The sequence below is a fragment of the Camelus ferus genome, chromosome 9 (genome assembly GCF_009834535.1).
Source record: "Camelus ferus isolate YT-003-E chromosome 9, BCGSAC_Cfer_1.0, whole genome shotgun sequence".
In the NCBI taxonomy this organism is placed as follows: domain Eukaryota; kingdom Metazoa; phylum Chordata; class Mammalia; order Artiodactyla; family Camelidae; genus Camelus; species Camelus ferus.
Window position 1 is genome coordinate 16448528 of NC_045704.1, and position 23917 is coordinate 16472444.

At 39.8% G+C, this 23917-nt stretch overlaps 2 protein-coding genes across 2 annotated transcripts; both read right to left on the reverse strand.

The window, feature by feature from the left end:
* Window positions 1-4666: 4666 nt before the first annotated feature.
* LOC116665681 (zinc finger protein 234-like) lies at window positions 4667-15581 on the reverse strand. The gene is given in 7 exon segments (XM_032485876.1): window positions 4667-6101; window positions 6103-7038; window positions 7040-7737; window positions 8501-8593; window positions 9762-9888; window positions 12524-12618; window positions 15424-15581. Coding segments are annotated over 6 exon segments (2103 nt in total). The 5' UTR covers window positions 12539-12618; window positions 15424-15581; the 3' UTR covers window positions 4667-5867.
* ZNF223 (zinc finger protein 223) lies at window positions 15559-23582 on the reverse strand. Its single transcript, XM_032487398.1, is given in 7 exon segments — window positions 15559-15705; window positions 21114-21344; window positions 21346-21555; window positions 21557-21619; window positions 21622-21701; window positions 21704-21807; window positions 23578-23582. Coding segments are annotated over 7 exon segments (840 nt in total).
* Between the last annotated feature and the right edge of the window lie 335 nt (window positions 23583-23917).

The following is a 23917-nucleotide window of genomic DNA, read 5'->3' on the forward strand; positions in this document are numbered from 1 at the left end:
TAGAAGAGTGTAGATTCTGTTTATTTTAAGGCTTACAAGCTCAGTAGCACGTTGGACATGTTCAAGGGTGCTAAACGACATAAATGCATTGCCTACCGCAGAGGCCTCTTTCTAAACCCCAAAGAGTTTCACCGTTGGAAAAAGAGCAGGAGGAAACTGGGCTTTCTTTGGCAGGAACTGAAGTCAAACGCCAAAACACCTCAATCCCTGAAACTGCGGAAAGGTGAACGTGTTTTGTTAGCATTTTCCAACCCTTGCAGAAGCAAGTGAAAATCGTTTCTAGAAAAGAAAGATACCATCATCCTAAGTCTCAAGTTATTTCTGTAATTATAATATTTGTGATACTGATATTTGTCCAAGTGAACTTTAAGGGGAAAAAAAAGTACTACTTGACAGACGGAGGGACAGTTCATAGTGATAAAAGTTTCAAGTTACTAGAAACTAATAATTTCAGTTCATACTTTATAAAGGGGAAATTGACAGCCATTAAAAGAAAGATTCAAATTCATAATTGGTTCTGGAGATTTTAACACATACATAGAGGAAAATGTTGAGCCTTAAATGCATGTATTAAAATAGAAAGGAAGCTGAAAATTGATTCAGAAAACATCCATTTCAGGGAGTTAATAAATGAATAATAAAGCCAAAGAAGGCAGATGGTAGAAAATAACAGCAGATTCGTGAAATACAAAACAAACAAAATAAAGTAGATCCTACACACACACACACTCACACACACCAAAAGATCATCCTATGCATAAACAATAGAACTGATAAAAAGTGTGGTGAGAATGACCAAGAAAAAAGACAGATATGAAAAACTGCCAAAGTCAGAAATTTTATAAGTGACCATCATTAAATATAGGAGGATGTGGTGAACAACTTTATAAAAATATATATGTAAATTTAGATGGGATATATTTTTAGAAAAAATAATTCACCTATCAACAATTTTCTTTCCCTCCCTTTCCTTTTCTTTCTCTCTCCTTTCATTCTCTTCCTTCCTTCCCCTAAGTCCTGTGTGTTCTTCAAGGGTCAACCATATCTACTAAAGTTGAACATACACCTTATAACTGGTTCCAACCATAGAAAGATCCCTCAGATAAAGTATATCATACATTAGGCACAAGACATGTTCTAGATTGTTCAGATCAGCACTAACTGTGACTGGAAAGATTAGCCAATATCCATCACTAACGGAATGAATAAATAGATTTTGGTATGTTTACCCACTGCAATAATATCCACCAATGAAAGTGAATCAGTTATACACTCCTAACAACATGGATGCACATCATGGACATAATGTTGAGCAAGTGAAGCTAGACACAGAATAGTACATATTGTATAATTCCATTTATATAAAATACAAAACAGGCTAAATGAACCTATGCCATTACAAGTTAGTGATTACCATATGGAAAGTGACATTACTAGAATGAGCCAAAAAGGGGTATTTTGTCCTGGTCCTCCAAGAAGTAGACTGCAAGATGCTAAGAAAGACTTTAATGAACAAATGTTTTATTAGGGGACACATCTGAGAGAAAATGGCAGGGAGCTCTGGGAGGTTGGCAGAACCATCAGATCATGGTGTAAGTCTGACTTTGAATGAAGGAGATTTGGAAGAAAGATTTGGTGAATCACCCTAGACTGCTTTGTAATCTAAGTAAAATTCCTCCAGGCTGTTCTTAAAAAAAAAAAAAAAAGTCATTGGACGGAAGAGTCTTGGCCTCCAAAAATGCACCTACCTTAGGATTCCTGCTGAGTCCACCAGGAGCAGTTGTGGGTCTCCGTGCAAACGTGGTGATGGATTTGAGCACAGAAGATGGGACCTTTGGTCAATTATGCTCCCAGCAGTCATCAGTATGAAGTAGACTGTCTCTTAATTTGGGTTTTCCTTGTCATTATATTTGGTTGCATATTTTCAGCAGGACTAATACTGAAGCAACAATGTGTCCTGAGATTCTCAGCACATATCAGGAGGTCTAAAAATGTTGACTTGTTCTATTATTGATAATGTGAACATCTTGGCTAAGGTCGTGTTCACCAAATTTCTCCATGATACACCTACTATATTTCCTTTTGAAATTAACACTACTTTGTGGAGAGGCATTTTGGGCTTTGTAGCATCCTCCTCCTACTTATTAACTTTTAACCAACAGTTTTAGAATTCATTGATTATTCTTGCCAGAATCAATTATTACTATGATAGTTGTAAATGATTTTTAAATTATATAATTCCTTCTATTGAGGTGGGAAGCCCATAAAAAGATCAGCAGGACCCCCACGCAGGGCCACTAAGCTCCTGCCAGCACCATCCGGTTCCCTGACTGGGAAGCTCTATCTCACTTTTTGCCTCTGAAACGGCTTACTTACCCCTAAAATTCTGTTGGTTCCCTGAGCTCACTCCTGATTGGTTATTTCTCTCCCTCCTGATTGGTCCATTTCTACAAAGTTTGTTCCTAATTAGTCAACTTTTGTTATACCTTACTTGCATATGATGTTGCAAAGTGTAAACTGGCAGCCTGTAAGAGCCTGTGTAAACCTACAGACCGGGTCCAGAGCTTGGAGTGTTAATTCCTCTGGGCCGGCTGACATAATAAACCTGAGTCCTCCAACTCTCCAGGTGCTCTCTGGCCAGGATCCAGGTGTCACAACTGAGCTGTAAAACCGAGCTGTAACGCTGAGCTGTAGCACATTTTCCTGCAACACTATACTTATGGCTGGGCATTCTACTATAAGAGCCCTTCCTTCCTTGCTTCTTTCCTTCCTTCTTTCCCTCTCTCCTTTTTAATTCATATTTTATCTTGCTAATTATTTCTTTTTATGGTCAAATTGCTCAGATTTCCCCAGTGTGAATCCTTTTGAGCTGGATCTTTTTATATGTACCATTGCTCTTTCCCACTTTCTTGCACAGCAAAATTTTTCCATGATTATTTTGTACTTTTCCTGCTCTAGCCCTGAAATAGGTATGTGGATATATATGCTTACTTACACCACATACACGTGTTTGTACACCCACACACATCTGCATCTACTTCTGTAAACACCTAGCACGTGCACTCATGCTCTATCTCTCTCTCTCCATATATATAAATAACTTATGGTCAGACCTCTATATCTGTGGCTCCTCTGTATCTGCAGTCCTGCTTCCATGGGTTCAATCAACCACAAACTGTGTAGCACTGCAGTACTATTTTAAAATTTTGTCTTATCAGTGGACCTGCCCAGTTCAAACCTATATTGTTCAAGGGTCAGCTGTAACTTGGTGATGAGTAAAGCCCTTTAACCAATTACACTGAAAATATCACCACTGTGTCTGAGTATGGAATGACAACCAAACCGGCTTTGTCCTTTGTCTTTACTGGCTCCACATCCAGAGCGTCCTCCACTATTATGCTATGTTCTCTCCTCATGTACATCCTTTCACAGGAAACCTTTAAAAAAAAAAACAAACCTCCAGAATATATGTACATCCATTTTGTTTCTAGCTCCAGGATTTGCCCTCTCCCTGTTATGGATTTATAATTAAAGTGTAGCATAACTTACAAACATTCAATTGTTGAAACAGAAAGAGACTCACAGACATAGAAAACAAACGTATGGTTACCAGGAGGGAGAGAAGGGAGGGAGGGATAAATTGGGAGTTTTTGATCGGCAGATACAAACTATTATGTACAAATACATAAACAACAAGGTCCTACTGTAGAGCACAGGGAACTATATTTAACAGCTTTTAGTAACCTGAAATGAAAGAGTATGAAAAGGAATACATGTATATATATGTATGACTGAAACATTATGCTGTACACCAGAAATTGCCACATTGTAAACTTACTATATTTCAATAAAAAAAGAATATGAAAAAGTATATGTATAACTGAATCACTATGCTGTACACCAGAAACTAATACATTGTAAATCAACTGTACTTCAATAAAAAATGTTTTTAAAAAAGATTCAATTGTTGAAACTCATCAACTTAAATGTGTATGGAAAAGAATCTGAGAATTTTTTCCTTTTGAAATTGCCTCCCACGGGGAAGGGTTTGGCTCAGTGGCAGAGTGCATGCCTAGCATGCTTGAGATCCTGGGTTCAATCCCCAGTATCTCCATTATAAATAAATAAATACCTAATTGCCTCCCGAAAAGCAAACCCCAACCTCCCCCAAAGAAAAACCAAAACAAACAAACAAAAAAAGAAATTGCCTTCCAGAGTCCATACCTTAATTTTGATCTTACAACCTAAATGACAATATAGAACAATCATATTAAGAGGTCTTAACTGCAAGGGATAATTATTCAGTACTTAAAAAAAAATATGTAGTACTTTTACAAATTCTGTTGTAAGAATTTACTGCTTTGGTAATATTCAATGTTCAGTGAAAAATGAAAACATAACCTGAAATTAAAAAATGGAAAAAAACCTGTAAAATGTTCCTTGCCAAGGAAATCCACTATGGAAGAGTATCTTTTACAAATTACTTTATGCACGTACACATACATGTGCGCACGCACACACACACAAAGATTTATGGTTGATTATATCAAGAAGACTACAATCTGTGATCTCTCAAAGTCTGGATTATGTATTTTTTCTGCCATTACAGGTATCTGCCATAATTTTAATGGCTTCAGATTCACACAGGAATATAGCAAAACTCGAATTTCTACAGATGCACATTTATTTCAATTAAAAAATTCAGTGACATCATGGATGTGGTGCTCAATTTTTGGTATTTTAATTTCATAATCATAGCATCCAATGATATGATTTCCAGTTGCAAGAGATGTACAATCTATATTCTGATATGTTCTCCTTTCCCCAAACCATGCTTTCCTGCTACCAATAGGGAAAAGCATATAAATGCCAGTCTCACCTCAGTAATACATTTGATAATTTGATCAAATTCCTGCAAGTTTTCTGGTGATTTGCCCCATGGATGTGGGGGAAGACTATGGCAAAGACCCCTGAGAAGTTCTTAAAGAAGAAATGCTACCATAATTAGAATGCAAACATTTCTGGCTGAAAACACAGACAATTAGAAATCCATAAAAATCTCCAGATCGACTAAGAACATGCTTGTCATTGGTAACCACCTGCGATGCTTTCAAAGTGTTACAGTAAGCCCTGCCTTAACACTGATAGACAAAAATCAATTGTATAATATGCATTTAACCTGCTGTTGTAGAGTTAACCACTATTTTTCAGTCTGCATTGTTAGAAAAAAAAATCATGAGATAGTTCAGTTTACACTAGACACAATCCTTGGAAAACCAGACAGGGCCCCAAATAATCCCCTGACCTGTAGAACAGACGCTGTGGGAGGAAAGACGCCAACTGCAACCGACTAACACCACGTTAATTTCATGGACTGTCATACCGAGTGGTTTTCTGCATCTCAACAAATGTTCCTTTCCTGAATTAATCTTATTTTGCGGGTTTCCTCCTCTGGATATAATTTTCATATGTTGTACCTTTTCGCCTTTTGGATTACTTGACAGCCAAGCACTGAGCACACCTGCAAGCGCTAGGCAGTGTTAAGACGGGGGAGACCGAGAAGGCAGGTCCCTGCCCTCCTCGAGCTCACACTCTAAGGACAGAGATTCTGACGAGCCCGTCCCTATGCTTTTGCTAAAGGCCAGGCCAAACTCTTTTCCCTTCTAAGTCCTATCTCCGAAGTGACATGTCACAGTTCTGACAGCAGCCCCCACTGCACCACTTAGAAGGGTTCTCTGCTGTGCCGTCTAGAGAGAACTGGGCTCTGTTCAGCGACTGCTTCCACACCGACTAACCTCCAATATTTTCTCTCCTCTGAGACCTAATGATGACAAGAACTCAGGCAGCACATGAGGGTTCTGAAAGCATCATTCTGTAGGACTTCCTTCCTCTGATAGTTCCTTGAGGTTCTGACCACTCTCGTCACTTTCGTAAAATGCATCGCCTGTGTGAATTTTGTGATGACTCACAAGATTGGAGCGCCAGCTGAAGCTCTTACCACACGCCTCACACTTGTAAGGCTTCTCCCCTGTGTGAACGCGCCTGTGATACTGAAGCTGTGAAGACCGACTGAAGACCTTCCCACACACATCACATCTGTACTGGCTTCTCCCCAGTGTGGACGCTCTGGTGAAGCTGAAGACTCGAGGCCTGACTGAAGTGCTTCCCACACTCCCCACACTTGTAGGGTTTCTCTCCCGTGTGGACCCTCTGGTGCATGTCAAGATTCAAGCTCCACTTGAAGCCCTTCCCACACTCCTCACATCTGTACGGCTTTTCTCCAGTGTGGACTTTCTGATGGGCCTGAAGGTGTGAGCTGCGGCTGAAGCTTTTCCCACACTCCTCACATTTGAATGGTTTTTCTCCGCTATGGACTCGCTGATGGGTCAGGAGATGAGAGGCCTGACTGAAAACCTTCCCACACTCCTCACAATTATACGGTTTCTCTCCTGTGTGGATTCTGCAGTGAATTTTAAGATCTGCTCTACGACTGAATCCCTTCCCGCACTCTTCACATTTGTATGGTTTCTCACCGGTGTGCGTCAGCTGGTGAATCTGGAGTCGGGAACTCTGATTGAAGCCCTGCCCGCACTCCTCACACTTGAAAGGTTTCTCTATGCTGTGGGCCTTCTGATGGATTTTGAGATACGAACTCTGACGGAAGCCCTTCCCACACACCTCACATTTGTAGGGTTTCTCCCCTGTGTGGACGACCAGATGAACCTGATAATGGATTTTCATCCTGAAGCTCTTCCCACACTCACCGCATTTGTATGGTTTCTCTCCTGTGTGGACTCCCTGATGGGCTTGAAAACTTGAACTGTAAATGAAGCCTTTACCACACACTTGACATACATATGGCTTCTCTCCAGTGTGGATTCTCCGATGGGCCTGAAATTGTGAAGGCTGAATGAAGCACTTACCGCATTCTTCACACTTATAAGGTTTCTCTCCCGTGTGGACTCTCTGGTGGATATGAAGATTGGAGCTACAAGTGAAACACTTCCCGCACTCCTCACATTTGTATGGTTTCTCCCCCGGTGTGGACCATACAGTGACTGTTAAGTGCTGATCTACGGCGGAAGTTCTTACTGCATATATCACATTTGAACGGTTTCTCCCCAGTGTGGATTCTCTGATGTTCCTGCAGGTGCGAAGCATGAATGAAGGCCCTTCCACATTCGTCACAACTGTAAGGCTTCTCTCCCGTGTGTAATTTACAGTGAACAGTAAGTGTGGACCGACGGCTGAAGCCTTTCCCACACTGCTCACATTTGAATGGCTTCTCGATGGTGTGGACTTTCTGATGAGTTTGCAGCTGTGTGCTCTGACTGAATTCCTTCCCACACTCATCACATTTATAGCGTTTCTCTCCCAAGTGGACTCTCTGATGAATACGAAGTGCTGAGCTGTAACAGAAGCTTTTTCCACACACACTACACGTATGAGACTTCTCTCCTGAGTGCATTTGTTGGTGAAGATCAAAGTGGGAGACATCGCTGAAAGCTTTTTCACACTCATTACATGGGTAAAGTTTCTGGCCTATGTGAGTTAAAGCCAGTCCTGCCCCACCCTGGCCAGGTGAGTCGCCTTGCCTGTGGAACTCAGAACTTTTTATCATGGAGTCTTGACACCTGCTTAAGTCACTGGCAATCTGATGCCACGTCTGCCAGCAGGGACGCTCTCCATGTGGTCCTGCTTCTGGAACAGCCTCCATCTCACTTGGGATCTTTCCTTCTGTAAAGATACAAAATTCAGAGACGTGAACATCTGAAGACTCTGTTCAGGGTTTTCAAGATTTCACATTCAGGAGAGAGTGTGAGACTAGAATGAGTCCAGAGAATGTTCAGTTTGTCTCTTCCATTGTGTACCACGTGTTCTGGTTTGCCTGACAATGGAAACCAAGAGGTCTAGTTGGCCAGTATCCATGTAGCATCCCATAAAACCCCTCAGTTGACTTCAGCCCAGTAAGAACCATACCACACCTCTGACCTCTAGAACTGTGAGGCAATCAACGTGTGCTGTGCTAAGCCATGAGGTCTGTGGTAGTTTGTCAGGGCAGCCACGGGTGACACGGCATCCCTAGCAGGTTTGAGGACAGCGGGGAGGCCAGTGTGGCTGCAAGAGATGGAGGAAGAGGGACAGAAGGGGAGATGCATCAAGAAGGCTTGGTGGGGTGGGGGGAGGGACAACCAAGAGCAGAGTCTGGAGGAGTCCAGGAGCCACTTTAAGAGGTTTTAACTTTAAGAAAAATAAGAAGCCATAAAGGGTTTAATAGAGGAATTATAACCTGACTTACATTTCCTAAGGATCACTTTGGCTGCTACACGGAGAACAGACTATAAGAGGGGAGGAGTGGCAGAGGGGCAACCAGTACGAAGGTGACTGAAAGAATTCAGCAGAGAGGTGTGCAGATGGAGCAGATGAGAGCAAAATGGCTGGAGAGAAGTCAGATACGTGGGAGAGCATCCACAGGGACTCCCATCCACCCGGTTCTTACCTGACTTCCTTTCTCTTTGGGCTGCTGTCTTTACCCACCAAAGTCCATCTGCCTTTTCTAAGTGGAATATATCATGTTTGAAGGGGTGACACCCTGTGAACATGAAAAGTTACTTATTTAAAATGAATACACCAAAGGTATAATTAACTGGAAATTTAGATTCCTGAATTTAATGTTGATCAATTAATCAAAACCGATGTTTTTCAAAACACGATGTACTTGAAGAAACACTGACATTTCAAGACGTAGACACATATGCATAAGTATTACAAAAACCTGTTTCTCACTAATGTCTATTTTCATTAACTCTCCTCCCCTCGGTTCTTATATCATTCACTTAATTGGCTAGAGTTTTTGCTGCAATGGATTCCATTCTTCCTTACAAATTCTGATATTTTTCTATCTTATTTTATTTCCTTAAAAATTGCTGGCATAATATGATCTGCAATCCCGCTCCAGGGCGTATATCCAGAGAGAACTCAAATTCAAAAAGATACATGCACCCCAGTGTTCACAGCAGCACTATATACAATAGCCAAGACACGGAAGCAACTAATGCCACTGACAGACGACTGGATGAAGAAGCTGAAGTTGTGGTATATATACACAATGGAGTATTACTCAGACATAAAAAAGAATAAATTAATGCCATTTGCTGCAACACTAGATGGACCTGGAGATGGTCATTCTAAGTGAAATAAGACAGAAAGAAAAAGAAAAATACCACATGATATCATTTATATGTGGAATCTAAAAAAAAAAGACACAAATGAACTTATTTACAAAACAGAAACAGACTCACAGACACAGAAAACAAACTTATGGTTACCAGTGGGGGAAGGGGGTGGGAAGGGATAAATTGGGAGTTCGAGATTTGCAGATACTAACTACCATATATAAAATAGACAACAAATTTATACTGTATAGGACAGAGAACTATATTCAATATCTTGTAGTAATCTATAATGAAAAAGAATATGAAAATGAACACATGTATATGTATCAAAAAGAATATGAAAATGAATATATATATGTATGACTAAAACATTATGTTGTACACCAGAAATTGATGAAACACTGTAAACTGACTATACATCAATAAAAAATAAAATAAAAAAGATGTACAATAAAGAAAAATCGTTGGCATAAAAGTCAGGTCCACCAATGCAAGGGGACCATTTCAAGACCCCTTCAACACCTGAGGACACAAAGCCAGACCAGGGAGCTGACATTTAGTTAGAGAGGTTTAGCCTGTGCTCACCCACGGAGACCAGGTTCTGGAAGTTCTCCAGCATCACGTCCTGGTACAGCTCCCTCTGGGTGGAGTCCAGCAGCCTCAGCTCCTCCTCTGTGAAGACCACGGCCACGTCCTTGAAAGTCACTGCCTCCTACAACACCAAACACACGCAACCTCAATGTTACAATCAATGGCCACTTGAAAACAGACAGCACTGAGGTGGTGGTGAGGATGGGTGAGAAGTGAGTCCAGATTCTGAGGCATATAAGTCAATCTGTAGACTCCCTGACCCTTCTCTTTCTCTCCTGCCAATGCCACATGCTGATTTTCCTCAGCCACGTCCCAAATGCAGCAGTGATAACAGTCTTTGTATATATTTTGTAACCTCATTGAGTCTACTTACAAGTAACCCCTGAAACCCTAAACGTGTATCCTGGGCTACATGCATTTTACTTTTTTGTGAATATTGCTATTTGTCCCCAGAAGAGTTGAGCGATTTAATCCAGACATATTTGATAGCACCTGCCTTCTTCCTCTTAGACACACAAACCCTCCTGTGACAGAAAAGCTAGCCCTTTTCTTTAGTGTCAAATTCTGATATTTTTCTATCAGAAAAACTAACATGCTTTTAGGAACCTGTGTGGGAGAGCTATGTAGTTCGTCCTATGTATCCTCAAGGCACACACCACATCTCTCTCTCTCTTTTTTTTTTGTGAAAAAGCTTTATTGTAAAGTCCACTGACAAAGAGGCAGGAGGCAAGGCTCTCAAATCAATCTACTTGATCCACAGTTTGGGGCAAAATTTAAGGGGTTGAGGGCATTTCAAACTTGGAAGGTGACTGGCTGCCTTGAATTGGTCCATATAAACTACTCATGAGGTTGGAAGCCAGATTTTCCTTCTTAAAGGACTTCTTGCCCCATAAAGGGCTTTCGTGACAACATTTCTATTCTCTGAGTTCCACAGGTTGCAGATCCCTCCCTGGTTCTGGGGTCTTCCTGGAGACGAGGGTTCCCATCTTGCACACAGTACACCTAATTGGAGCATTCAGTGTCCCGCTCTGGGACCAGCACACCTCCGCACGATTCCCAAAGGTCTGGGCGGCCCTAACCCTTACTAGCTGTGTGACCTTGGACAAGTGTGCCTGCATGCCTGAGTTTCCTCTCTGTAGAGTGGTCCTTACATGACAGACTTCTTTCAAGGATTAAATGAGGGAATATCTACAGCATTTGGAAGAGTAAATGGCACAGTATAAGTGCCTAATGAATAAAACGTGTTTGTGTGAAGCAGCAGTTGGAGCTCGTATTCGGATATTCTACCTAGAAAACAGCCAACACGACACATACCAAATGTACTCTGTCTATACTGAGCTCACAGCCTATGAGGACAAAAAATTGGCAGATTGCTTTCAGAGCTGATTTTGGGGGGAAGGGCTTTATGCAGGAAAGCAATCACTCAGTATTGCTTAAAACCATCAAATTCCTAAGCCACCTAAATGTCTACAGGTAGGAAGTAGTTAAAAATGAAAAGGTACATCAATTCAATGGGACTGCAGAGTATCCATTAAAAAATGAACGTTATATAATATTAAAGGAAAGAAGTCACAATTTAGAATTAGATGTATATATACTACTGCTGGTGGGAATGCAAACTGCTGCAGCCACTCAGGAGAACAGTATGGACGTTCCTTAAAAAACTAAAAATAGAGTTAACCTATGATCCTGCAATCCCACTCCTGGGCATCTATTTGTAGAAAACTCTAATTCAAAAAGCTGCATGCACCCCAGTGCTCACAGCAGCACTTTTCACAACAGCCAAGACATGGAAGCAACCTGAATGTCCATCAACAGATGAATGGATAAAGAAGGTGTAGTGTATGTAAACAATGGACTATTACTCAGCCATAAAAAAGAATGAAATATTGCCATTTGCAGCTACATGAATGAACCTAGAGATTATCACACTAAGTTAGGTAAATCAGACAAAGAAAGAAAAATACCATATGATACCACTTATATGTGTAATCTTTAAAAATGATACAAATGAACTTATTTACAAAACAGAAACAGACTCACAGACATAGAAAACAAATTTATGGTTACCAGAGGGCAAAAGCAGGGGTGAGGAAGGGATAAATTAGGAGTTTGGGATTAACATATACATACTACTATATATAAAAAGATATATATATACACACACACACACACACTATATATATAAATATATAAAACTACTATATATAAAACTATACATAGCACAGGGAACTATACTTAATATCCTGTAATAACCTATTATGGGAAAGAATCTGAAAAAGGAAATATATATACACGCATATACAGACATAACTGAATCACTTTGCTGTACATCTGAAACTAATACAACACTGTAAATTAACTATAGTTCAATTAAAAAAAAGATTAAAAAATTCTCTAGTAAAAAATACACAAACAAGTAGATGAAATTAGATGTATACCATGAATACAAATACAGTTATGAATGTCTCTGAGGAAGAGTACAAGAAAATAAAAACAGCTAGTCTGTCCAAAGAGAAGTAGCGAAGTGGGAGAGTCGTGTATTTCTAGAAGTTTTTCTTCTCCATAAAATAAATAATAAAATAAAGCAAAAAATAAAAACAAATGCAAAGAGAACTCAAAGGGCAAAGTAAGAGCTGGGGGCAGAACAGGCCTTCCAATGCCTGTTGTTCTGCTTGAGTCGTCCCAAGAAAAGCGTGCGACAATCTGAGTAATGGGATGGAATTTTGAAAGTGAGAAAGGCTGGCCCTACTCACCTTGAACGTGGTCATTGTTCCTCCCACTTCTGGGGACAAGCAGAGTCCCAAGGGACACAGATCCTGGGAAGTCAAAACTGTGCACAGCAGGGTGCCTGGGAAGGCAGGAAAAAGACATCAAAGAGTGGCCTGGGATGCTGCTCACCTGCCCTGACCTGGACTGTGAACAAGCATATGCGTGATCACAGCTCATGACTCATAACCTAAAGCCAGAAACAACCGAAATGTTGGCCCAGGCGTGAATGAACAGACAAACTGCGGCAAGATCCATACAATGGAGTGTTCACGTGCCAACTGCAAGGAATGAAGTACTGATTACACTACAACACAGATGAATCTTGCAAACACTGTGGAGAGCAAGAGAAGACAGACACAAAAGACGTCATACTGTACAATTCCATTTATATGAAATATCCAGAATAGGCAAATCTATGGAGACAGAAAGTAGGTGAGTGGTAGCCCGGGTACCCGTGGAGAGAAAGAGGATTAACTGAGGAATCCAACTAGCGAAATGAAAATGTTCTAAACCGTATCATGGCGATGGTGGCCCTACCCAGCAAAGTTACAAAAAAATCATTGATTTGTACACCTGAAATGGGGGAATTCTAAAATATGTACCCCGTATCTCAAGTTGGTAAAAATAAGTGTTAATCTACAAATCATTTAAATTAGCAAAACTAGAAAGACAAATACCATATGATATCACTTATATGTGGAATCTAAAAAATGATACAAATGAACTTACTTACAAAACAGGAATAGACTCACAGACATAGAAAACAAACTTACGGTTACCAAAGGGGAAAAGGAGGGGATAAAATAGGGGTTTCAAGAATGAAAAAGACAAAGGCTGTGGAATCATTCTGTGTTAAAGAAGAACATGAAGAAAGTATGACAAAAGTTCTGCGAAATGTTTATAAACAAATCTACAACTTAAGGAAAGGCACAAACCTGGACTTTGAACTGAAGGAAACTCAATTATGAAGACTTCCAATGAAAAACAGAACAAAATAAATATAGGACCCTGGATTATATATCAGTACATCATCTAATGTACCATCCAGCATTATCTACTGTTACCTGCTAGCTACAATTACCAATAACTCAATAGATACCTAGTAGATACATACTATCCTCTAGTATAGTGTCTAATATTACCAAGCATGTGATGCTGAAATCCTCTAATCAGTCTTCTCTAAATCCCTCTTAACAAGACACCTCCTGATCACCCAGGACATGCCGGCATCCTTCATGCAGAAAGCTAAGACCAGTTGCCACTGAATACAGGTACATTCTTGGTGTCATCTGGCTGATGGAGCACAGAGCAGACAGGCAGAATGTAAACAGTTGGTGAATTTGGGTAACAAGTATATGAGAGTTCCTTACTCTATTTCTGCAACTCTTCTATAGGTTTAAAATTATATAAAAAAAGTTTTTAAAAATCAAAAACAGTCACAGGAATAACAATATTAATGAGAATAGTAAGGATGATTGTGAAATTATATGGAAGTCCATTTGTTTATTCTTTCTTGTCAGTGTTTGGAAATTTCCATAGTTAAAACACATGAGGTAAAAACCATTCAGAAAAGGATGATAAAACAAATTGTAAAATGTTTATAAACAAATATATCAAAAGAACCAATAAACAGAAATGCATTAGAAGCTTAACAGTTGCTATCTTTACATCCTGGATTGATAAGTATTTAAAATAATTTTTTTCCTAAGATATTTCTGCAATTGGTGAATGATCCACAACGGCATGGTTCTTTAAGACTATGGAATATTATTTGTAACAAGTGAAGCAAAATAGTTGACAACGTTTTTAAAAACTCATAGAAAAGTCCAAGCCCATTTGCTTTGCTTTTAAGGTCCCTCACAATCAAGTCCTAGCTACAGGGCCTGATTCCACTTGGTTCCTACGATTTAAGGAGACTACATCCAAGAGATTATGAACTCTGGAATCAGACTGCCTGAATTCCAACCCCAGCTCAGTCGCTTACTAGAGGGGTGACTATTGGCAACTAACTTCCAGCTCCCTGGGTCTCAGTATCATTTTACAGAAAAGGAAAAAAGCACTATTTCTTCACAATCATGGTGTGGCTTAATGTATTTATTTGTATAAAGCTGTCATCGTTGAAGTTACTAGTTAAGAATCAACTATTATCAATACCCGTGTCCAATTACACTTCCTACACATCCTCTGATTGACGTGAATATTATTGTAAAAAAAAGTGTCAAGTCCCACTTAGGTGGAGCTTTGCTGTCAGTAGCCCTGGAGTCACTGCCTCTACCTCCGTGTAGTCCTTTTGGAGAAGTCACGCTGGGGAAAGAACGAATGCTATGAAATGCCACCAACGAGTCGCGGTCCCAGATAAAGTTAAAAGTCTCCCCATTCCCCACGAGCAATCTGAAAGCAACCCTTACCTTCCCCCTCAAAAAAGTCAGATGCAGTCTGGGATTATCCAGTGTCACGCAGGGATAGAGAAAAGAATAAGGTCACTCACTGAAGCTGTATCTCTGACCCTAACCCGGGGACCTGACCGCTCGTGGGGAAAACAACACTAAGGAAAGATCACCATTCACTACGAGCCAGGAACTGGTTTAGACCTCTAGGTGTACCACCTCTCAATTCCCAAAAGAATTCTATTAGGAAGGTAATAGCCTAATATTATAAAGAAAAGCAACAGGAGGCACAAGGAAATTAACTCCCAATGCGAGGAAAATAGGAGCACGCGTGGAAGATGCAGGGAGGCGGACTGGGAGAGCAGAGAGCCGCGGAAACTCTCAACTCAGCGGATACGCGACCAGAGCCCGCCCTCTCTCTGGGTCGTGAGAATGCCTCAAACGCACAGAGGCTCCGCCGAGGGGAACGGACACCGCCGCCCTAGGAGCCCCCATACCTGCGCTCTCTGCCGTGGATTCTTTCCCCCTAAACCGACTGCCGGGTCGTCGCGGGTCCCAAGCATAGATCCAGGAAGTTCGGAGGAGTCAGTGAGACACGGAACTGACGCACCGCCTTCACGGAAAATACACCATCAACCTCTCACTTCGGGAACGGAAGTGCCGAAGAGTCTATGTTGCTTCTGGACTACACTTCCCAGAATCCACCAGGGCAGCCTTCCTGAGCGGAAGTGCAAGCGACTACACAGAGCGCCTGGACTACACCTCCCTGAATGCCAGAGCTGGGGAAAAAGAAAAAAAAAAGTCCAGAGTTTCACTTTCCGGGAAGAAGAGTAGGGAAGTCCCACACTCCCGACTTCCGGGACGGTCACGTTGATGCCTGAGCTAGTAGGCGGTGTTACCTTTCCCCTAGTCGTCCAGCGAAAATATTCTATAGACACGACTTTCTGAAGTCGAAATGCCTCCAATTATGGGCAGGAGTATTTTTGGAAAGTGAACAAGTGAGGAGATACAATCTTCGAGAAATTAATGGGGAATGGCTGTTTAGGGGAAAACTAGGTGATTGAAAGGAGGATAATTTTAGTATAATCTCACGATGTGAGGCTAAAACTGAGAGGTTAACGAATAGATGAGGTAGAATGATTTGGGAGGGGCAATGAGGAGCAAAGCTGGTACCAGCCATTACTCCAGACCCTGTGGTACCTATCACCGGTTTCGCAGGAAAAGCAACTTGAGAGGGCCAAAATGGAAGCTTGTCCTGAAGGAAAAGCGCTCTTCCCTCATTTAAACGTTTCACTTAAGTTATTATTATCCCTACTTTGGAGGGGAAAACACCACATTTCAGAGAAGTTAAGAAATTGTCCTCTATTTCAAAGCAAGCATAATGCCTGAAGAGCTTGGCGTTGGAGTCATTCTCACTCCCAAAGCCTATGATTTACTGCCAGAACACTGAGGAGGATTCTGTAGGTTAGGGAGCACGTTTTATATTGTTTTTTCCTTTATATTTTCTGGTTAAAATATCTTTATTATAGTTAGCAATTTGAAAACATGTTACTGAAATTAAATTACACTAATTAAAAACAGTATAAAGCAAAATAAAGAGGAGAGGGGACACACTCTGACTCCTTTCCCTTGAAGATAAGCAGACTTTTTTCTCCCAGTAAATATACACGTACCTATCAACATACATATTTTTAAATGAAGTCTCATGTTCTGTATCTGTTTTCCTCAACTCAGTATGAGCTAGACATTTTCCAGTATGAGCCACTGAAAATCTAACTCCATCCAAATGATGGCTATATAATCTTTCATGGAATGAAGTGAGAACTGAAAACAAAACAGCCCCTGACATCTGGAAGCTGGCATGGCACTCACAACTAGACCAATGTTATTCTTCTTTGGGCCATAAATAACAGAATATCATCCTCAAATGAGGTTTCTTTGAAACCATGGTAAAAGGACGCACAAGGCCCTTTCATAATTTTGTTTAGACAGACAAAAACAAGGTCACTGTGCCACCCACACAATGCCAAACATCTCCTTCTTGGCTAAATGAGTCACTGCTACTTCTTTACCACTTAGAGCTTTATCCTTGTTCTAGTATGCACTCCCAAAATACAAAATTTATTGAGATACTAAATCTTAAAATCACTCCTGCTTTCTGACAGCACCCAATCTAGAATCCTGCTTCCCTAGGCCGTCTCCCAAAACACCCAACCAAAGCCGAAATCCTATAATAGATTCTTGCTGACACCCTCTTACCCTTGTGACACCTCATGGCTTCCTGTGGTGGTTGTAGTCTCTCACTGAAACAAATAATAAACTCAATTTATCAAACTACTGGTGTTTCTGGATGAATTAAATAAGCATTTTGGAACATCCCTTCATGAGTACTACATTTGCTATTCTGTATGAAGCTGCAATGAACATTGTTTTATGTTCTTCTGGGACAGACACTGTTGGCTAGTGAACCAAATGCCAGTCATAATCCCTTTTGTTTTACTTACCTCCACTGTAGAGAATAGAAAAGCTAAATGCTTACTTTCCCACCGTCCTTGAAGCTGGCCATATGTGTGTCCATAAATAAAACTGGCCAATGACATACTGTTGGAGCAGATTATTATACACTGATTATCAACCCCAAGGGAATAGGTTACCATGCACTGGTATCTGCTTGACAGTTTGGTGCAGCAAGCAGTCACCAAGGAAACACAGTATGGCATGATGGAAATGCAATGCCTTGTTAGTCCCAATGGCCCCACAGTGGTGCCAGATCCCAAGGGGGTGATGAGCTAACTGAGGTTCTGGCCACTCTTTGACCACATGGGGACAAATGGAATGGAGATAATCTCCCTGTTAAGAGGGATGAGTTGGTACAATGCATGTGGGCAGAAGTATGAGAGGTGAGTCCTAAGAAGAGCAGGGAAACTATATCCAGACTTTTGGCCAACCTTAAACTTGAACACCATTTGCCAACTCCCATAGTATCCCAGAGGTTGCCAACAATGTGTGGGGGAAATAGAAGCTTTTCCTGGTCTGTGTTGCTTGACAACCTCAAGTAAGACCCGTTTTCATGCAACACCATACAACTGATGGCTTTGCTGAAAATGAGACTGTTGAAATAAGGTCTTCTCTGAGGGAGAAATTTAAAAGTTGAAGGACAGACACAGGCAGAAGCCAAGAAAATCTCATGCTACCTGTATGGTCTGTCTGTTTGATAAGGGAACACTGCAGATCCAAATGTCTCTGGCCAAATGGCAGTTAGGCATGGGGTCAAGGTCTCCATTTCCCCACTGGAGATCAGTGGCCCTATTCTCCTGTCACAATGAAAGGGGAGAAGAGAGGAATTCAGACTTTTCTGAAGCTCTTAGATACTGAGGCCCATGTGACAGTTTTTCCAGGCCCCTGTAGGTCTGAAGATTAAACTGGTGACACTGGGGGGGTTTTGGGTGAATACAGTGACCCATGGTGCTTATCTACTTATATGCCTGATGTGCTTGTGGGTGGGATCCTTTGGGACATTTCAGGTGCTGATCACTGTGGTTTTCATAGCTGAGTGCAATATAGACACTGTCATTTTTGCTGCTTGTGGTACAGAATGTCACCACCTCCTCAGTGGGTATGCCCACTCACAGCAAAGAACTTGAGCCATAGCTGGGGGTGTGACTCCTGCCTGCCATCTAAGTTACCCAAGCACAAATGGGTTTTCCAACAAAATCGGTACTAAATACCAGGTGTGAAAAAAGAACATTACTTTAATTCAGGACTTGGTGCAAGCCAGAGTGCTTCATGCCACTTTGTCACAATTTAACAGCCTGGTTTGGCCAGTCAAAAAGGACCCTGGGGCATGGAAACCGACAGTGAACTATTGCAGGCTGAATGCCAAGGCTCTGCCTTTTGGCCCTGCAGCACCCGATATCATCCCCATCATCAGGACAGTGGCAACTGTCCTGAGATTGTTACATGGAATGGCCTGGAGCAGTACACTTTTACTGTGGTTCTACAGTGATATCTCAATTCCCCTGCAAAATGCCACCAGTGGGTGGGACAGAAAGAAGAATAGGATAGTCATTGCAATAGGCTGGGGGGTGAGGAAATGAGATGTTGGTCAAAGGACACATCAGCATAAGATGAGTAAGTTCTGGGGATCTAATGTACAGCATTGTGAGTATAGTTAATAATTCTGCATTAAATACTTGAAATTCATTAAAAGAGTAGGTATTATATGTTCTCACTACACATACATGCAAGAAAAAAAGAGAGAAGACTCAAATTATTAAAACCAGAAATGAAAGTAGGGACATAACTGCTGATTTTACAAAAATAAAAAGAATTGTAAGAGTACTATGAACAACTGTACACCAACAAATTAGATATACTAGGTGAAATGGACAAATTCTTAGAAACACAAAATCTATCAAGCTAAAATCAAAGAGAAAGAGAAAATTTGAACAGACCTATAACTAGTAAGGAGATTGAACCAGTAATAAAAAAAATCTCTTAACAAAGAAAAGCCTTGGATCTAATGGTATCACTGGTGAATTCTACCAAACATTTAAAGAAAAACTAACATCAGTCTTTCTCAAACTTTTTCAAAAAATTGAAGAGAAAGAAATACTTTCTAACTTATTCTATGAAGCAAGCATTATCCTGTTACCATAGCCAGACAAAGACATTACAAGAAAAGGAAGGGCCAATATCCCTTGTGAACATTGATGCAAAAATCCTCAACAAAATACTAGCAAACCAAATTCAGTAGCATATGAAAAGGATTATATACCATGAGCAAGAGGGATTTATTCCTGGAATGCAAGGATTGTTCAACATATGATTATGGATCAATACAATATGCCACATCAACAGAATGAAGGGAAAAACACATGATTATCTCAATTAACACAGAAAAAGCTTTTGACAAAATCTATCACCTTTTTATGATAAAGATGACCAACAAACTAAGACTAGAAGGAAATTACTTTAACATAAAAAAGCCATATATTAAAAACCCACAGTGAATATCACACTCAATGATGAAAAACTGAGAGCTTTTTCTCTAAGATCAGGAACAGGGATGTCCACTTTTACCATTTCTATTTAACACAGCAGTGGAAGTTCTAATCATAGCAATTAGGCAAGAAAAAGGACTAAAAAGTATCTAAGTTGGAAATGAAGAAGTAAAATTATCTCTGTTTGTAGATGACATGATCTTATATGTAGAAAACCCTAAAGAGTCCACTAAAAAACTGTTAGAATACATGAACTCAGCAATGTAGCAGGATACAAAGTCAACATATAAAAATCAGTTGCATTACTATATACAAATAGTGGACAAACTAAAAAGGAAATTATAAAAGCAATTCCACTTATAATAGTAGCAAAGAGAGTAAAATACTTACCAATAAAGTTAATCAAGGAAGGAAACTTGTATGATGAAAATCAGAAAACAGTGATGAAAAAATTAAAGAAGACATAAATAGATGAAAACATATCCCATGTTCATGGATTGAAAGACTTACTATTGTTAAAATGTCACAAATACACAAAGTGATCTACAGGTTCAACGCAATCTCCATCAAAATTCCAATGACCTTTTTTGCAGAAATAGAGAAATCCACCCTAAAATTTATATACCATCTCAAGGGAACCTGAGTAGGCCATTCAACTGATGGAGTTGGGCTCATCCAGATTATTTATGATAATCTCCCTTACTCAAAGTCAACTGTAGATGTTAATCACATCTACAAAATACTTTAGTGTCTGACTGAATAACTAGTTGCTGTGGTCTAGCCAAGTTGACACATGATGCTGATCATCATAGTCCACTCTGTTAAATTGGCACCTATACACATCTCCTTAAGCCATACTTAATCTCCAAATAAATACCATAACAAAATCATACTTCAATCTACTTTGATACAAGTATCTTGCATACAATAAAAAACACATTATGTCTTTTTTCTAGAACAGGATGCAAAGTTCTGGGTGATGTTCACTCTTCCTCTTTGCTATCTTGTATCTTAAATACTGTGACAATCAGGGGATTACCTCACCTGTGTGGATCCCCTGATGGTTATAGAGATTTGCTCTAGAAAAGAAGCTCTTTCCACGCTCCTCACATTTGTACAGTTTTTCTCCCTGGCGTGGACCACACAATGACTAGTAAGTGCCAATCTATGATGAAAGTTCTTACCACAAAGATCACATTTGAATGGTCCCAGTGTGGATTCTCTGATGGTCCTGAAGATGGCAACCATGAATGAAGACCCTTCCACATCTCCTGACACTTAGATTTCTCTCCCAAGTGTAATTTATGATGGTCACTAAGTGTTGGTCTACAATTGAAGCCTTTCCCACATTGCTCACATTTGAATGGCTTCTCTCTGGTGTGGATCTTCTGGTGAGTTTGCAGACGTGATTTCTGAATTCCTGGATTCCTTCCCACACTCACCACACTTACAGCGTTTTTCTCCTATGTGAGTGCTCTGATGAATGTGGAGCGCTGAGCTGTAAAAGAAGTTTTTCCTGTACTCACAATATGGATGAGAATTCCCTCCTGAGTTCCACTGTTGATGAAGATCAAACTTGGAGAAATCATCAAATAATTCTCTACACTCATTTCCTTGGTAAGGGTCTCTGGCCAGTGTGAGTTATAGATAGTCCTGCCCCAACCTGGTCAAGTGAATCACCTTGTCTTGGTGGAACTGAGAACTTTTTATCATGGAATCTTGACATCTGGTTAAGTCACTGGCAATTTGTTGCCAGATCTGCCAGCAGGAAATTCTTGTGTTTCTCCTTGTGAAACAGTTTCCATCTCCTGCTGGATCTTGCCTCCTCTAAGGACAAGGAATGCAGAGATCTGGACAAGTGAATACTGTGTCCAGTGTCTTCAAGATTTTAGTTAGGAAAGAGCATGAGACTCTAATGAATCCATGGAATATCCACCATATCCTTTGGATGTATAACATGGTCTCTGATTTGCATGGCTACAGCCACCAAGAAGTAGTCCAGTAGGCGCCTATCCACTAAACATCAATGAAACCAATTTAGAACCACACCAGGTCTCACAGAGTGAGGTAAAAGTTAGAAGTCAAAGACATAACATGACATGCCTACACAGAAAATCTCAAGGAACCTACAGAACAGTATGCAAGTTTGGCAAGACTGTAAGATGCAAAGTTAACATAAACCAATCAATTATATTTCTATATACCAGTAATGAACAACTGGAAATTAAAATTTGAAAAATAGTACCAATTAATTTAGCACCAAAAAAAGAGGTTTTAGGTAGAAATATAACAAAATTTGTGCAGGATCTATATGCTGAAAACTACAAATTACTGATGAAAGAATCAAAGGAGTCCTTTAAAAATAGGCAGATAAACTGTCAATCATTTAGAATATTGCTAAGATGTCAATTGTCCCCAGAGTCATCTGTATATAGTCAATGCAATCCCCAATAAAACTCCCAGCTAGAGTTTATTTTTCAAATCACAAAGTTGACTCTAAAAGTTATGGAAAAGAAAACAAATCAGAATAGCCAAAGTTGTTTTGAAAAAGAAGAATGGAGTTGGAAGACTCATACTATCTGATTTCCAGATTTAGTGTATAAAGCTGCATATATATTGGCAAAATGATAGACACATAGATCAATGGATTCAAAGAGAGACCACAAATAGACCCACACATGTACAATCAATGGATTTTTCACAAAGGTGCAACAGCAATTTGATGTTGAAAGGATGATTAATTAAATGTTCCTATGCCAAAAAAATGGACCTTGATCTCATACTTTTATAAAGATTAATTCACATGGATCACAGACCTAAATGTAAAACCTGAAAGCACAAGAGTTTTAGATGAAAAAAAAAAGAGGAGAAAAATCTTTGTGACTTTAGAGTAGGTGGAGTTCTTATATGTGAAACCAAAAACACAACCCACAGAAGACAAAGATTGAACTTCATCCAAAAAAAAAAAAAAACCCACTTTCACTCTGTTAAAAAAATACCATTTATGGAATAAAAACACAAACCACACACAGGGATAAAATATTTGCAGACACATAACTGACAAAGGACACGTGTCCAGAACATATTAAAAACTCTCATAAATTGAGAAAAAGAAAACATATCACCAAAGAAAATATTTATATGGCTAGCAAACATTCATATATAAAGATGCTCAACTTAACCATGAGGGAAATATAAATTAAAACCAAAATAAGATACAACTACAAACCTACTGAAATGCTAAAAACAAAACAAAGATCTGATATGCACTGATGCTGGGAAATCAAAATGGTATACCTATTTTAGAAACATCTGTTAGTTTTTCATAAAGTGAAACATTTTCTTACTGTACAACCCAACAAAATCCCCCTCCTAAGTATTTACTAAGGCAAAGAAAACTTGTGCTGACATACAAATCTGTATGCAAATACTTATAGTTGCTTTCTTAAGTGCTAAAGACTGGAAACCCAAATATATCCTTCAAGTTGTAAATGGATAAAGAAAATATGATACATCCATACAATAAAATATCACTCAGCAAGAAAAGGAATGACTATCCAAACATACATTAAGATTGATGAATCTCAGAAGCATTAACTGAAAGAAGCCAGACTCCAAAGTTTACATACTGTATGATTCTATTTATACGCCATTCTGGAAAAGGTAAACTATAGGGACAAAAAAACAAGTCAGTGGTTGCTAAAGATGGGGAGGGGGCAGAGCATGGGGGGAGGGGATGACTACAAGAGTAGAAAGGAATTTCAGGGCAGGGCGTGCTGGAATTGTTAAATGTCTTGATCGTGGTGGTGGTAATAAGATAGTAAGCATTTGCCAAAACACAGAATAACCCACCAAAGAGTTGATTTTACTGTCTATAAATTATTTCCCAATTTAAAAAAAAAGGATTAGCTTACAAGATCTTCATAGATGCCTTTTATCTCACTGAAGAATTTTTATCATGAATGGATACTGAATTTTATCAATTGCT